Source organism: Leopardus geoffroyi, chromosome C1, assembly GCF_018350155.1.
Source record: "Leopardus geoffroyi isolate Oge1 chromosome C1, O.geoffroyi_Oge1_pat1.0, whole genome shotgun sequence".
In the NCBI taxonomy this organism is placed as follows: Eukaryota; Metazoa; Chordata; class Mammalia; order Carnivora; family Felidae; genus Leopardus; species Leopardus geoffroyi.
In genome coordinates, this window is record NC_059328.1 from 8,081,490 (window position 1) to 8,098,518 (window position 17,029).

The window sequence follows — 17,029 nt, forward strand, 5'->3', positions numbered from 1 at the left end:
CATTGTCACAGGCATTTCCCGTGCAAGCACGTTAAAAATACGAATTCTTCTCTGTGTTTGCCACCTTGGCTGTTGAGGACTTCCTGTCCGGGCACATAGTTCTATAACCGATTTTGGGAAGGGACGTAAGGAGACCCTAGAAGACCTGTCACTGCCGTGCCCCCCGCCCCATATCCTGAATACCTGAGGTTCTTGCGAAGAGACGTGGGGTCGTTGGCCAGGAGGGTGTTCACCAGGCCGAAGAGCTGCATCACTCGCTCGTCCTGCCGCAGGTCCTCGTGGCCCTTCAGGAGGAAAACAAACTCATGCCCGTTGCTGCCTGTGAGGAATGGTGGGAGCAGTTAGCACAGACCGGCCCCGGACTCACGAGCTCCTACAGACTATGCGGACCCTACCCAGTCACACTTCCCCCAAACACGAAAAAACGCCCTGGACCTCATGAAAAGAATGGCGCTAGTTTTGATGGTCTCCCAGTGAAAAATGAAAAATGGTCTCAAATGACAAATAAAATTTTAAAAAGCTCTGTCTCTGAGGATCAGGAAGGACTCTGCACAGAGATGGTCACTCCGGACGTTCCCTCACAACCCACTCTCCGCCCTTCTCTGGTGTGCTTGGGCCCTGTGAAGCCTGACCCCTAGAGACCTCATCACCCAGGCTCCCGGCTGGGCTGGGACCATGGCAGGAGGTCAGAGGGTGGGAAGAGGGAGAGGCCCAAGGGTTTGCCCCTGACGAGCGGCCAGGCTCCAGTTCTAGAAACAGCCGTGTTCCCTCCGTCTGGGCTACAGCTTCTGGTGAATGGCCCCTTTTTCCAGGTCACATGCCCTTGACGGGCTCCTTGCCCTCTCGGGTCTGGAGGGTGGGGGCAAGTCACAGCTTCTCACTGTTGGCTCTCTTAACCCTGTCACACCCTGGACACGGGTCCTTCAACCAAGTCTCTAATGAGACACCGTGGAGAACCTGAGTGACACACAATTTAGTACAGGAGACGCCAGCCCACGGACACAATCACTTGTGTACCACGACTAACTGGTGGTGAATAACTACTGCATTTAAAAAGCACGAGCCGGGGCGCCTGGGTGGCGCAGTCGGTTAAGCGTCCGACTTCACCCGGGTCACGGTCTCGCGGTCCGTGAGTTCGAGCCCCGCGTCGGGCTCTGGGCTGATGGCTCAGAGCCTGGAGCCTGTTTCCGATTCTGTGTCTCCCTCTCTCTCTGCCCCTCCCCCGTTCATGCTCTGTCTCTCTCTGTCCCAAAAATAAATAAATGTTGAAAAAAAAAAAAAATTTAAAAAGCACGAGCCTTTCTGAGGCGCCTGGGTGGCTCAGTGGGTTGAGTGTCCAACTTCAGCTCAAGTCATGATCTCACGGTTCAGGAGTTTGCGACCCGCATGGGGCTTGCCGGTGTCAGTTCGGAGCCGGCTTCGGATCCTCCGTCCCCAACCCCCCTCTGCATGCGTGTGCGCGCTCTCTCTCTCTCTCTCTCAAAAATGAATAAGACTTTATTAAATAAATAATTAGCATGAGCCTTTTGAAAGGTGAGAACCCTCAAAAGACCACCAGAGCATCCAGGCGTCCTGCAACTACACGAGGTGACAGAGCTGCCCGTGAGAACTCGTTTCTACCTCGGTTGTTCCTTTTACACAACCATCTCCCACAGAGAGAGACTGTGACGGTAAGAGAATATTCAAGAGCCCGGGAGCCCTTTCTCCAGCCCTGCTCGTCCCCTGCCACACCTGCATCCAGGCTCCTCTTTGCTGGCCTGGTCAGTCCCCTACAGCTGCCCCCCACCCCCACGTCCCCACGCTGAACACCTTTATGGTTCCCTCCACCTGTCCCACTGCAGGGCCGTCCGGCTTCAGGTAAGCGAGCACGTGATATGAACGCAGTGGGAGTCCTGAGGAGGACATAATAAGGAGCCCGCTTGCCCTCTGTTTCTCTCTCAATAAGCAGGAGCGAGGTGTAGCATATGAAAGATGGGTGGTGTGAACGGTAAGCGGTAATTTCAGAAAAGGGGAGGGGTTCGGCCAGGGTGGGAGGGAGACGCGGGTGACGGGAGCACAGGGGTCCTTACCCATGAGGGTCAACTTCCGGGGCCGCTGCTTGGAGGTGATGACCTGTAGAGACGGCGCTATGGACTGAATGCGGATGATCGGCTGGTGGGGGTCGTATGTTCCCGGCACGGCCAATTCAAGGTCCCGGCACATCAGAAGTTTGGGGGAAACATACTGCAGTTCTAAGGATGTGAGCTGTAAATAATTAACCACAGGATTTAGTTTTCTACCTCCAGGGAGGAATTTCAATGCCATTTAGGTAGTTTTCAACGGACTGCTGATAGCAATGACTTGTCTGCAGACAGAAGTGCAACCAGATGCTTCAGAGTTAGCGTTAGAACGTTCATAAAAAGAAAGACACACAGGACTCTCCTGACAGTTCACCCCGCCAGAACCTGGAGACCCACCTGAGGCAGCTGCTTTGAGATTCGTCTGAACACATGATAGTAGAGGTCCCAGGCTTGAGTGAGGTCCTTCACGTTTCCCGATTTCATGTACTTCCTGCACCACTCTTGGGCCTCCATTAAGTCTCGCCCATATGCCTGAGCGGGGAAGCGGGGGAAGGATGCGAGCTGTCAAGGTGCGGACTAGGCCGTGGGCTGAACCCCCAAGCCCAGACAGCGGAGCTGCTCGGGCACACGCTATGGCCGGATGGCTCCGGCCCCTGGCAAGGCGTAGCTCTCCGGTCCTGTATGCCCCAGTCCCAGGACGGCTTATGGGCAAAGTGAGGTCAGAGGAGAGGCGAGATGACCTCGGGAAGAATCTTGTGGTTTTCTGGTTAAAATCTGGGGAGGGTTCCCATAAGTTAGTGACAACTAAACTGTGCTGGTGTTTTTATATTGTGACCTCAGTTCGGAGAACACTGTATTCAAGTCAGCAGAAAGGCCAGAGGGAAAGGGGTCTGGTAGTGGCTTTGGGTCACGGCATGTCGCACTTTCTTATCCCATACCTGATTAAAAGACGTTTCCTTCAGAGTCTGGGGGCCCCGTTCCATCATAGCATGCAGGGGCTCCAACACCTCAAACATGCCTTTCACGTTCCTCTCCCCAAAGTATAAACGAGATGCTTCTTCCAGGCCTTCGTGCCACATCTCGTGCCAGAGGATGGCCACGCGGATCAGTTCCTCACTCACCTGGACCAAAGAGGGGAAAGAGACAAGCGCTGAGGATGAGCTAACCTCCGAAAGGCCTGTCTTGGGGGTGCCTGGGTGGCTCAGTCGGTTGAGCGTCTGACTGTTGATCTTGGCTCGGGTCACGAAGCCCTGCCTTGGGCTCCATGCTGAGTGCGGAGCCTGCCTGAGATTCTCGTTCTCCCTCTCTGCCCCTCCCCTGCTCATGTTGTCGCACTCTCTTAAAAAAAAAAAAAAAAAAAAAAAGGCATGTCTTGGAGAGACAGGAGGTACTCCTTTCAGCAGCACTGTCATGAGCAAGAAACCATCTCCCTCAAGACCTCTGGCTACGTGGTGGGGTCCACGAAGGCCCACACGAACTCCTGACTCACCATCATGGCCTGCTGGACCAGGGTGTTACTGTGCTCACACATGTTCTTCAGAATCTTGTTGGCTGCGTTGTGGCGGGCCGTGGTGGTGGACTTGGAGGCCACAGTCAGGGGATAGATGAGGGCCTGAGGCAGACACAGAAGGAACATTCGCAAACTCTGACTTTCAGGAGGACAAGAGAAATGGCTGACAGCGCTCCTGTGAGTCCACCAGGCGGGGGCGCTGCTCAGTCTCGGGGCAGGTGGGGGGCTCTTTGTCTTCGGGAAGGCCCCGGGCCTGGGACCTCCAGCTGGACGGGTGGGATGCCTGGCTCCCAGTTCCTGCACTTGCGTCTCTAGAGCAGCTTTGGGAGAGGCTGAGCACCAGGTCAAAAGGCCAGCTGTTCGAGGAGAAACCGCCCAGGCGCCCACGTACCTGGGGGTGGTACCGGCCAATGTCGGTGAGAAGCTGGTGGATGAGGCGTCCCACCAAGGGCCTGGGCGTATCAATTCTTGCAATGAGCTGAGGTATGACCTGGTATTCAGAAAGACCCGGAATGCAGCACGTGAGACACAGAAACAACTAGTTATTCTCCTGGGCAACGACCAGCTCTTACAACTTGTCACGGTAGATGCTGGGAAGCTCTGAAACAGTTCGTTCCCTTCAGTCCTCTGGGAGAAACTAAAGAAACTATGGCTCGACCCCTACCTCTTTACCACTGTTGACTGAACACGCACGACTCCAGGAGGAGACAGACCAGGAGTGAGTCCGACCCTGCCTTACCTGTAACCACGTGTCAATCTGGATCGCCTTCACCCCCTCCACCAAGGCTTCGTTTACGTCCGGCCAGTGACCGTAATCAAACCACAGGGTGAGGACTCTGGAAACAAAACATGAGAAAGTCACAGAAACTTAGTCTCCCAGCTTGTGTGTGTGTGTGTGTTTTAATCTTCAAGGCTCTTGAGAAAAGAATTAACTGGCAGGGCCTCAAATCGGTGGCTCCCCAGTGTTTGGTCTCGGGACCGCCTGGGAGGGTGGGTGGTGATGGCCGTTTAGAACTGGGCTCACACGAGGAGGGGCATCCCAAGTGAATGCTTATTTTATCCCAGACAACGTAGAGGGATCGGCACGGTGCAAGCTCGGAAATCGGACAGATGAGCCCAGGGCTAATCATGGATAATCTTTGCACGTATAGAAAATCACCTGTAGAACAGTGTCAACGGGCTAAATGTGGGACTTAGCTGCCCCTTGTCACTTATGGTCTCCGGACTGGCCGGTCTGTGCCATGTTTAGGCCTTCCTAAGTGGCCTCTAAAAGCCGAGGGCATTTCGGCACTCGGGCTTCCTCCCAACAGAACACAGCGCACGGAGTGCTCCCAGGCCACTCCTCCTCCTGGGTCTTGGCAGGGGGAGGCCTGTCAGCAGTTCCCCTTGGACACACCCATCAGGGTGGGGCGGGGGAGGGGACCTCCGTGTCATTCTGTGTCCCGCAGAGGCTCATGCAGCCTAGCAGGGCCCGCCCTTTGATACCTCAGCGTGTCCTGGAGGTTGTTGCCTCGAGACAAGGAGATAGAACGGAAGAAGCCCTGGACGGCAGGGACGGTGTACATCAAGAGGGTTTTGGACAAATCCTGTTGGAACACACATTCTCGCCTTAGTGTTCCCATCCGTAAGAGGGGCCTAGCAGCATCCCAACAGTATCTACCTCAAGGAGTGGTTACCAAGTTAAATCAGTTAATGCATGATGAGCCTTTGGACTAGTACCTGCACACGGCAAGCACTCAATAAATGGCAACTGTGTCACAATCGCTATCAACTTGGGCTAACGGTGGTTTCCTGAGCAGGGTGGCAGGAGGAGGGGCGCGGAGACTGAACACGCTGCTCCCTGAACTGACAGCCTGGAGGGAGGTGGGGCGCGGGGGGGAAAGGCGAAGGCAGAGGACGGATCCTGTCGGCCTCTGTCCTCAAGTGGACCCGCAGATGTGCACGGCCACCCACACGCGCAGGTGCAGGGCTTTCAGGGAATGACCTCATTCTCATGGGAAGAACGACAAGAAACTCAATCTTCAGCTTTGGGGCCATAGCAACGCCTCAAATACAAATACGAGCACAAGGGCACCATCTCAAACAATGGCGGATGGCAAATGAGCAACATCATCTAGCTGTACGTGGCACTTCGGGGTGAAGCCCGGGTTCGTGAGGGCCCTGCCAACACCCCACTCCTCAGAGCGCCTGCTGCCTGGGTCTGTCCTCGGTGAGGGAGGAAGGGAAGGGTACCTCAGTGACCTTCTTCTGCAGAGGGGACGGGGTGGGGCTGTTCTCGGTGCTCTCGGCCTCACTCTCGCTGTTGCTGCCCTCGGTGCTGGTGGCCGTGGCGGTGGCGGTGGCCGCTGTGGTGGCGGCAGTGGTCGTGCTGGTGACGTTGGCCCCGCTGGCGTGACGCAGCTTCTTCTTCTCGTCGCGGGCTTGGTTCTGATGTTTGTAGTGCAGCACAGCTTCGAAGTTCATCACTGCCCACGCGTGCCAGGCCTGGGTGTGGCGAGAGTCGAGGATGAGGAGGCCTGAGTGCCAAGGGGCTGCTCTTCCCTCTCAGTGGCCAGCAGAGCAAAACTGCACTTCACCGAAACACTGGGGAATGGGGCCTTTTACTAGACGCAGCCCGATTCCTTCATTTTGTGGGGCCCTTACTATACCAGCACTGTGGCGAGTGCTGCGGGGGAGGGGCGTCCCGGGAGAGGCACGCCGGGTCCTCACCTCAAGGCCCTAGTCTGGTGGGGGGCCCAGCAACCCAACGACAGGCAAACGTGGGGGGGGGGGGCAAGGAGAGACGGGCAGTGGGCAGGCCAGGGCAAGCTTCACAGAGGGGAGGGATTTAGGGGAGGGCTTGAAGAGCAGCCTTCAACGGACAAGGCAGGGACAAGAGGCCAGCAGCAGGGACTTCCTGGCCTGGGGAGGTCAGGGACGAAGATGCGGGGTGGCCAGCATAGGGCGATTCACAGGAAACAAACAGACCTGATTGGAGTGCAGGTACGCAGGAGGACGGTGAGGGGAGGGTTAGAGAAGCAGCGGGGTCAGATTATGGACGGGTTGACATATTAGGTCAAGGAGGTCCCATTTCATTCTAGGTTTGGAAGATTCCCTTGGCAGCTGGTATATGAAACAGCTTATTTAAGACAGCAGAGACTTAGTGGTGCAAGTCTTGACCAGGTTCCAGGCCAGTGGGAAGGGGAGCACATCAAGAGCACGTATGGGGGCCGGCGTTCCGCCATCCAGCTCTCCCATCCGGCCAGGGCGCACGGCCTGTCAGAGAGCCCATGCGCCATGACTGTTTGCTGGGAGAAGCCTTTGGTGCTTATTTTGGTAAAGGACGAACTATCTACCCCCGTGCCATGTTCAAGGACGGTACAGCACTGCCTGGTGTAGACAGCAGGAGGCACGCTTTGATTTGGGGGCCTCGTGAGTGAGTTTGCAGTGGTGGCAGGGCATCAAATAATCCAGTTAAGAGTTGGACTTTCTGGATAATCAGGCAGTTCCTTTGCATCCCTTGCTAGAAACCTTTCTTTAACATAAATGTCTCCATTTTTCCACCTAAGCAGAGTAGGTTGACCACAACTGACCTTTATTTGATGAGTAACAATTCTACAATGACCCAGGCTCAGTTTCCCAATACCTTCATTTAGTCAACAGATCACTCCTCTATACCCACTGCATGACGGGCACTGAGCCAGGGGACGCGATGAGCAACACGGAACCCGTCTCTGCACACCGATGGGACCACCCCATGGGCAGTAAGACAGCATAGACCCCAAAGGACTCATACGAGGGAAAAACTTAAATTCCTGGAGTCCGTTTTTTTCCCCTGATGACTCGTTTCTTTTCTCATCTGGTTAGGAGATAGTTCTAATTGGTAAGGTTCCGGCTAGTCAAGGGTTTACTGGCTATATTTTCCAGTGTAGGACTGAAGCTGTTCTAGATAAATTACTGCTGCTACCACGAAATAGGCATTTTTCCGATCAGAATGAAGCATGCCTAAATCAGGATAAGATTTTTACTGTGGATGCTTCTGTGTCTTCAGATGCGCCTTTTGATCCCAGAGGGATTAAATCACAAAGTATCAACAAGTTAAAGAAATACTGGAAAGAAGTGATGACATCTGTTACACCATGCGGCCATTACCAGGAGGTCCCTGAGGAAGGTCTAAAAACTCAGGGTATGTGCTCTCCTCAAAGATGTGTTCTTCCAAAAATCCCTCCTCTACCGGTCAACCACATCTTTGATACATTTTCTAATTTTGTTTATCTTCCTGAAAAGTCTCCTATGCCGTAACAGGATGTTACCCAGAGCTTTCCAATACAAATAAGAGAAAGTCAAGTTCTTAGATGAGGACCAGGCAGGGATGGAAATCAGGAAGAAGCCGGGAAGGAGCGGATGACCCAAGGGAAGACAGAGTTCCAGAGCTGAACTGTGTGTCCAGATGCTCGTAGGAAAACAATCCGCTAAGAGTCTAGAAGACAACAGCATTCCCCAGAGCCACACACGTAATAACGGTGCAGTAAAGTATCTCGCAGATAAAAGATTCGATCAATCTTTCTGTATCGATTAAGCTCGTAAGGGGCCTCTGGCAGTCCAACAAGCAAACGCCCAGAATCGGACCGGCACCACGAGGCTCTGCCGTAAAGCACAAGCGCTTGGGACGCCGGGAGCCGGGCTCTGCCCCGGAGGAGGCGGGGCTGGGACACGGCCCGGGCCGCGGTTACCTTGTACCAGCCGCGGTCGTGCTCCGTGGCGGCGCTGTAGTACTGCAGCACTTTGGGGATGGTGCTCTCATTGATGCCCTGCAGGTTCAGCTGCCACTCGCCGAGTTTCAGGAAACACCTGGAAACAGAGAAACAGGCCCCCGTGTCGCCGTGCCCGCACACCAGCCCTCGCCCTCCACCAGGGAGGACAACTGATAGTGTCAGGGGGGCACGAAAGCCTCCCGGACAGTCATGCTTGCTCTCGGGAAGCGACGTGGTGGAACCATAGAATTCTCAGTCGCACAGGAGGGAAAAAAAAGGGCTTCGGGGATGCGTATTTTACGTATTGTCTCTTCCCCTTGATGTGTCCTTCAATGCTAGCATAAACCAGTACCTGGGATGGGCAGGTCTGTATGGACCTGTCCACCCCCATGTCAGTGTTTGGCGGGAGTTGGCTGTTGAGTAACTTTCCTGATCGACTGCTCCTGGCTTCCCCCTCACTTCTCCCTTCTCCTCCATTTATAATGAATGATACAATACATATCAAAATATTACACATATACTAATAACATTAAGAGCCAACATTAACTGATTGCTACTCCATTCCAGGTACGGCTCTAAATCATTGCCATGTTTGTTCTATTAACCCTCATATCACCTCATACCACCCTCACAAATAGGAGCTCTCATTATCCCCTTTATAAATGGTGGGGAAACTGAGGCACAGAGTGGTTAAGTCATGCATCTGAAGTCACACAGCAAGGTAGCGGCGTATCTGGCGTTTGCAAACGAGGAGTCTAACTCTATACTCGATCTTAGCCGAGAGGCCGAGAAGCGATAAGGAGTCTAACTCTAAAGCCAGACACCAGGAGGGAGGACCACAGCACGTGGATGCTCTCGGGCTGCTGAATCCTGGGAAAACAGCAGCAAGGGCTCTGGAGTGGCATGATTCGATGGCCGCCTGGGGTCCCTACCGGAAAAGGTGAGAGCCGGGTCAGCAACTAGTGGCCCATGGAGCCCTGAGCGCTCCCCCTCCCTGTGCTGCAGAGGCGGCTGGCGTTGGTGGGACCGGAGCACGACCGGCCCCGGCCCGGAGGGCCTCACCTGGCCATGAGCTTGTGCAGCTCCTGCTTGTGCTGCTGGTCCTCGCTGGCGATCGCGTGCTGGGCTTGCTGCTGCATGGTCTGCACGAAGTGCTGCATGTGCTGGAAGGCATCGATCTGGAGCAGGACACAGGCACAAGGAGCTGCTTGGTTGGGGCCCAGCCTCAGGGGCAAGAGACTCCTGTCCATCAAACGGGCGCGTGAGCCAACCCCCCCCTCCCAGGGGGACAGCCCGGAGCGGTGGCGAAGGGTCCCCCAAGGTCAGGGGACCAGGGCGTGATGCTGGGAGGTGGTTAGGCTTTTCAAAAAGATTCATGGTCTTCCAACTCGAGCCTTAGCTCCCCTTGGTTAACTGCAGTACTATTTCCAAAGTCTGGGAAAAGCTACGGCCTGGCTACCCCAAAATAACAATTCATATGAGGTAATCTGAAATGACCGCTTATTTCGCTATCAACACACTGCCTCGGGGCAAACCAGGCTTATGGGGAGCTATTTGGGGCCCGTAAAACTTTGGTTTTGTTTAAAACACTCTGGTACCTTGGGACACTCCAGCGGGGCAAAAACTGTGGTTTAAAAAACCCAACAGAACCCTCAGTGCCCGACTGAGAATACAGAGGTGGCGTAGAAGCCCCTCATACGTGCAGGTGAAACGGGGGGTGGGGGGAGACACCGGCCGAGCAGACGTCCAGTTGAATGGGGTAGCTTAGGAGCAAAATGCTCACAGCAGCCTCAGTCAGATCTATTTACACCACGGGGCTTTATACCAACAAGGCACCTGGGCTAGGAACGGGATGCCGAGTGAGGGAAGAGTGGAGGGAGACACGGAGCCAGAGACCTGGGAATAAGTTACAAGCCGTCTGTAGAAGCCCACATGTCCACACACACCAGTATCTTAATAAACGGGGTCCAGGGGCGCCCGGGTGGCTCAGTCGGTTAAGCGTCCGACTCTTGGTTTCGGCTCAGGTCGTGAGCTCACGGGTCATGACTTCAAGCCCCGTGCCCGACTCTGCACCGGCGGTGGCATGGAGCATGCTTGCGGTTCTTTCCCTCCCTCTCGCTCTGCCCCTCGCTCTTTCTCTCCCTCTCAAAATAAACAAATACATAAATGGGGTCCATATGCTCTTCAAAGGGCTTCACGGGTGGAGACAGAGCATATGGACACAAACGTTCCGACGGAAAAAAATGGTGGAATCTAAACCCACCAACACAGTGAGGGGAAACGCTACGTGAGAGGATGTGAAAAAGAGGCTACGAGTCCTTTCCTGTGGGGGGGGGGGGGGGCAGGAAAAGCTAACGTTTTAAATAAATAAGGTCAGAGCGGTCTTCTTCTGTGTTTTTAAAACACAGAAGCAGGTCAGCGGTGACAGTCTTGAAGGAAAAATAAAACTCCCTGGCTTGGGGGCAGAGACCAACCTCAGACACTTTTCAACGTAAGGAATTAATTGGCGTCAACGGGATGGGCTCACCCCAGAGCCAGAATGACGTGACAAACGATTTATCAGGCAGCTAATCCGTGCAGGGGGACATTGCAGACACACAGATGTTCAACAGTTAACAAGACAACTGTCCCCCTCAGACAGCTAGCTGCCTTCATAGGGTCCCATTACTCACCACTGGCTTTGAAAAATGAACTACATTAGCATCCCACACCTGGGAAGTGATAAATGTTCTTTTAGTTTTTCTACAAGAAACCGCACTGACCAGACTTAGAGCTGATTAAAAAGAAGAAGAAGAAGAAGAAAAAGAATCGAGAGGCAGCAGTAAAAAGATCAATCGGGGGGTTCCTGGGTGGCTCAGTCGGTTAAGCGGCCGACTTCGGCTCAGGTCATGATCTCGCGGTCCGTGAGTTCGAGCCCCGCGTCGGGCTCTGTGCTGACAGCTCAGAGCCTGGAGCCTGTTTCAGATTCTGTGTCTCCCTCTCTCTCTGACCCTCCCCCGTTCATGCTCTGTCTCTCTCTGTCTCAAAAATAAATAAACATTAAAAAAAAAAAAAAAAAAAGATCAATCGGGAGAAAGGTGGCTGACTGATAACTCAGTGTGACGAGCGTGTCCATCAAGCAGGTAAGAACTACACCAGGAACGCTGAGGTCAGGGCTGTTCGGAGCCCATGAGCTCTGTGTCATTGACAGTCCAGACACACAGGTTAGAGTCTTTTGGGGAGGCTCAACAAGGCACTGAACAAAAAATAAATTGCCCAAACTGGGGAGGACTGGGTATTACTTTGGATTTGAAGCTCAGTATAAAGTAAATTTATCCCACTCGGGAGAATCTATATCCTTCTCCTCTGTGGCAGGGAGGCAATTTATTTTCAAGGAATTGAAAATGTTCTATTAAAATCCCTCTTGGCTCCGCCCTTGGGAAGCGAGGAGAGAAAAACTGATTTTCTCTCTCTCTCTCTCTGACGGATGAGGGACTTCCGCTCAGAGGAAGGGGTTTCTCTCATGCCCAGAGTTTAAGCTGCACATCATACTCTTGGCTCCTGGATGCCTGAGTGGTTTGTGGGCAAGACGGACAAGCTCAGCTTAGTGAAATGTCATGGAAGGACCAGCCTGTCTCTAGATTCCGGGAAGCGGCTCACTAGGAAAACATGGTACATTCACCTACTGCCTGACGCCTTCCTGCAAAACCGACGCTGCTTTTCTCAAACTCTTTCTGCCTTATGCAGGGCAGAACACAACAGTTTACTGAATTGTTTCTAGGGGCAGGAAAGCAGAGCTCAGAGAAGAAAAGCACCTTGTTCAACAGCACAGTTATTACTAAGCACTTGGTTTTCTTTGAGTAGCTCCCGAATGTCTGCGAAGGCAGAACATCTCTAGCTCTGGGCTTGAAGTTCGAGCCCCTAACTTGAAAGAGGTTTCTCAATTTCTAATCCATGTCGTTTTATGGGCTCCCACCAGAATGTGGGCTCCCAAGAAGAGGCTGTGATGTGTGGAGAAGCCAGGCTGTGGTCCCATGTTGAAAGAAGCCACTCCTTGGTTGAGACATCAGCCAAGAGGCTCCCGCTGCCTGCCTTCGGCAAGACGTTCAAAGACTTGGAGGCTGCACGTAGGAAGGAAACTGGACTATATTCACATCCAGTACCCTCTGTTTTTCTCATCTGCCTGGAGGAGGTCAGGCTTTGAATCGGAACCGCTCTGGCCTGGGAAGCTTGCAGAGCCTTGCAGCCACACCAAAGCAAACCAGACCCCAACGAACAACAGGAGAACACACCCCCCCCCCCTGCCCCCGCCCCAGACCATACGAGTGGGGAATGCAGCTCGGGTCGATACGACTGAAGCGCACCCCTGTGAAAGACCAGCGCTGGGCTCCAGGGCTCCCGATCCCACTCTGGGCGGCGTTCGTCGTCAGAGTCGACCATCCGAAAAGAAGGCAGTTTCTAGACACAGTCCTAGATTTCCCTAAGCATGCCTCCCACTGAGACACGACCGCTACGTTACGGCATCTTGCCACGGCCACGGCCGCAGTGCTGACCCCTCTCACGACGGGTCCCAATGCGGGAACCACAGTGGCAAGAGAGGGAGAGCTGGGACGCCCTCTCTGTCTGGTAAGGAGGATGAGGAGCCAGAGCGGATGCCGATTTTGCCTCCGGGGCCAACTTTTTGTTAATCATCGCCATCAACCAGGAAGACGGTTTCAAAAAAATAAAACCAAAGCCCCCGCCAGGAGCCGCATCTAATTCCCTGTCTGGGGAAGGCCCTGCCTGTAACTAAAGTAAGAGGAATTCTACGCTGGCTCCAAGGTGACGCTCCCGACTGGATTCAACATTACACTCGGTGTGGCTGCTTCTGAATCCCAAGCGATGATAGGACAGGAGACGAGAAGTCTGAAAACGCAAACTGGTCTTGTGAAATTTCCCATCTGTGCTCTCACAGATAGGCTGCCCTTTCGGTACTGAATAGCCCACCTTCTCTTGGGCGGGGCGGGGGGTGGGGGCAGAAATTCAGCTTTCTCTATGTTCTAGCATGATCTATGTAATATAACTGATAACACTCATTGGTTATCAACTGTATACGCGCACGTCCTCGAATATGATTCACTTTTGAAATCGGGCCAAATAGCTTCCTACCAGGAGCTAACTCCCTGACGTGGTGGTTTGGATGCTGTTTCCCTTTGGGCCCCGAGGCAGTGACACGCCGATTAGTGAGCATTCTGGAGCGACGCGGTCTACTGCTGGACGGAATCGGACACAGACCTTGCGAGCACTCTTCCACATGTTTTTCATGTAGGCGTAGGTCACCTGAGGGTGAACTGTTGGCAGAGGATGGTCAAGTTGCCGAGACGGATCAACTCCCAGGAGCAACACCAAGGTCTTATGAGCAAGAGCCTTAAACCCAAGAGAGGTCAGGTTATAAACAGAACGGGACCGGGAGCGCCGTGCCCTCCTCAGCCTCCCACCCTGTCCTGGTGGTGGGGGTGACTCACCAGCCTGCCACTCTTGCCACACAGGCTGGCATACTTGAGCCAGGTCCTCATGTCCTCGTGGGGGCTGACCACGAGCGAGCGCACCATCAGGATTTTCTGCCAGTCCTCCACGATGCGCTGGCAGCCCTGGAACATTCGGGGGTGAGAGTTAGGTAGGTCTCCTGCTGTCGCTTAATCCCCGACAAGCAACAGCAAAACCCACCTTGAGCCAAAGAAAAGAAACTCATTTTTACAACCTTAACTTTCTCAAGGGAAGGGTACTGCTAAGAAAACAAGAAAACAAAACACTTCTTAGGAACCTCTCAAAATCTGAGGACCAGGGGAGTATGGACTCTGGTGCTTCGATCCTGGCCCTGCCACTTACCATCTATGTGACGCTGTGCAAGTTACTTAGCTGGTAAAAGGGGGTAAAGGCAGTACCAACTTCATAGGGCTATGATGAGGGTGACAGGAGTTAAATTATTTAGACTGCTTTTCTGGATTGTAAATAATGCATCTTTAACTTTGATTTTTTTTTTTTTTTTTTTTTTTTTTTTTGCTTCAGTATCTCTGGATGAAGTGGACTATCACTGACAAACGCAATGTTAAAATGTATCATGCAGGGGCTCCTGGGTGGCTCAGTCGGTTGAATGTCCGACTTCGGCTCGGGTCACGATCTCGTGGTTCGTGAGTTCGAGCCCCACGTCGGGCTCTGTGCTGACAGCTCAGAGCCTGGAGCCTGCTTCAGATTCTGTGTCTCCTTCTCTCTCTGCCCCTCCCCTGCTCGTGCTCTCTCTCTGTCTCAAAAATAATAAATAAAAACATTAAAAAAAATGTATCATTCAGGGGCGCCTGGTTGGCTCAGTTGGAGAAGCTTGTGACTCTTGATCTCGGGGTCATGAGTTCAAGCCCTGCGTTGGGTGTAGAGATTACTTAAAGATAAAATCTTTTTAAAAATGTATCATTCAAGATTTGAAAGATGAATTAAGTACAAAAGAAGTTTAAACAATTAAAATTTCACATGACGTTGCCCATAAATTGGTGGCATAAATAGTCCTGAAGTTATTAATCCCAATTGATGATAGGAAAGGTGATGAGGAATCTGAAAAACCGAACCAGACTTGTGACCAGTTATTTATTGACGCCTAAACCTTCATGAAAACTTGCCTAGATTCTTTCCTCTTCATTTTCATTTGTCCCAGAGCAAAAACTGCACAGAGAAGGAAAAGTGCCTCATTTGTTCACATCTATACATTCCTTTTAATGACAATAGAGTGGGGGCACCTGGGTGGCTCAGTCGATTATGCGTCCGACTTCGGCTCAGGTCATGATCTCACGAGCTCGAGCCCCGCGTCGGGCTCTGTGCTGACAGCCTGGAGCCTGAAGCCTGCTTTCAGATTCTCTGTCTCCCTCTCTCTCTTTGCCCCTCCCCTACTCATGCTCTTGGTCTCTCTCTCTCTCGAAAAAAGAAAAGTAATAATAAAAAAATAGAATGAATTCATCATTATTAAAAGGGGTAGGCTAATTTTATATCAAAAACTTCTGAGGGAGAGTGGGCCTCTCCTCTTCCTCACTGTAAGAAGTCAGGCTCAGAGACAGACCTGCAGGGGAGCAGAGCTCCTGAGACCTGTCACTCCTTTGGTGAATTCATCCATTCAAAAGGCAAGTGGAACCAAATGAACCATCCCTCCATGGAGGCGATTCTGAGAGTCCAGCAGCAATGGCCACGGGCTTTTAAGTGTAACAGGATCCAGAGTGAACTTAAATGCAGAACTCAAGGCACATGAGGCTGACCTCTCATGCTCCTCAGCTCTCATGCTGGTGGGGGATCTCAACGGAAATGACCTGATCACAAAATGGCAGCCTTCCAGCTGAGGCGGCTTATCGAGTGCTTTGATGACAAGCCATCCATGAGAGCCAAATTTCTGCCACAAACTTAATGCTTTATTTTCAGGCCTCGGACCGTGTCTTTCCATCCCATTAAGTGTGGCAACAGTGATTTGGAAAGTTACAAAAACAGAAAAAAGTACATCGAGTGACTGTTTTGGGAACTTCTCACCATCCGCTAGTTTCTTCCAGATGCTGAAATGATCGGGCCCCCTGTGAGCCAGAAAGCATCTTGCTGTCTCAAGGTAGGAAAGTCACGAAGGCCTCCGATGACGACAGTGTTTTGGACACGGTAAAGTCAAGCACGGGTTTCCCCTCTCCAAGACTCATTTACTCCACCCCCGTCCGGGTCTCTATTTGGACAAGGTCTCCCTTGTCAGAATGGCGAAAGATTCATCAGATCTCTGATGTGGAAACTCTTTACCCCATTACAGACACTTAAAGAAAACCGGGGTGTGTCCAAGGCAGGTGGGAAATGCTTGCTCTGTGGAATTCTTTTCTGGTGGCCAGTAGACAATTTTCCGTCAAAACATTCACTGGGCATTTCATAATTGCTAATAAAACATCTGAAAGAACTGCATGTGCTCACTGCAGATCGTAAGTGACTGCATTCACACACGATCTTTGCCTCCTGCTCTCCCCTCGCCAGCGGAATGTGCCCAAAGCTCCCCAGACAGGAATGCAGCCTGGAGTGAAAAGGTTTTATCACAGCCCACTGAGGAGGGGCCTGGAGCAGAATCTGGAAATAGGTATGGATGGGCCAAGAGGAACTGTCTAAAACCGTGGCGGGGGGGGGGGGGGGACGACGGACGAGTGGCTTCTGGAGCGGTGAAGGCTTTTTCTCCTTTGCAAATGAACTTGCCCTCCTACCAAAGCAAGGAATGGGAGAGCTGTCCTTTCCAAGAACGCTTAAGACTGCTGACTCCCACATCTGGAACGGACTGCTCCTCACGCTTCAAACGATCAGAATGTACAATGAAAACACTGATGCAGGACTTGGAGAAGTTCCTCCGTGAGGGAAACTTCAGAGTCAGAAGAGAGACTGTGGACGACTATGGCCTGAGGAACTGTACACGGCAGGGGTCGGTCAATCGAAGCATCAGGTAACCCCGGTTAAAAAGCTGGATGTGGGTGGTCAGTAAGTGGATTCAGAGCAGTGGTTCTCAGTGTTGGCCACACACTGGAAACATCTGGGGAGGCTGAAGAGATACTGATCCTGGGTCTGTCCCCAGAAATTTGGATTTATTTAGTCTGGGAAGCGGCCTAGGTATCCGGACTTGAAAATCTCTGCAGGTCATTCTATCATGCAGCTGAAGTGGAGAGCCACTGAATCTGGGGTTAAGATTCTCAGCAAGTTGTCTAGAAGTGGCACTTATT

At 52.6% G+C, this 17,029-nt stretch overlaps 1 protein-coding gene and 1 long non-coding RNA gene across 3 annotated transcripts in view; one reads left to right on the top strand and one right to left on the bottom strand.

Annotated features, from left to right (window-relative positions):
• MTOR (mechanistic target of rapamycin kinase) overlaps positions 1-17,029 on the bottom strand; it is a 134,569-nt gene that overhangs the window by 13,943 nt on the left and 103,597 nt on the right. For both annotated transcript variants that reach the window (XM_045475601.1, XM_045475603.1), the window contains exons 35-47: positions 13,787-13,912; positions 13,557-13,688; positions 9,366-9,481; positions 8,283-8,400; positions 5,803-6,054; positions 5,056-5,156; positions 4,310-4,406; positions 3,962-4,060; positions 3,550-3,672; positions 2,999-3,181; positions 2,457-2,591; positions 2,070-2,244; positions 184-319 (exon numbers count right to left, since the gene is read on the bottom strand). In XM_045475601.1, the coding sequence (XP_045331557.1) occupies positions 184-319; positions 2,070-2,244; positions 2,457-2,591; positions 2,999-3,181; positions 3,550-3,672; positions 3,962-4,060; positions 4,310-4,406; positions 5,056-5,156; positions 5,803-6,054; positions 8,283-8,400; positions 9,366-9,481; positions 13,557-13,688; positions 13,787-13,912 (1,793 nt within the window). The remainder of the gene's footprint in view (positions 1-183; positions 320-2,069; positions 2,245-2,456; positions 2,592-2,998; positions 3,182-3,549; positions 3,673-3,961; positions 4,061-4,309; positions 4,407-5,055; positions 5,157-5,802; positions 6,055-8,282; positions 8,401-9,365; positions 9,482-13,556; positions 13,689-13,786; positions 13,913-17,029) is intronic.
• Positions 7,410-8,058, top strand: LOC123597177. The gene is made up of 2 exons (XR_006712021.1): positions 7,410-7,735; positions 7,837-8,058. It is a non-coding gene; the product is annotated as an uncharacterized LOC123597177 (long non-coding RNA).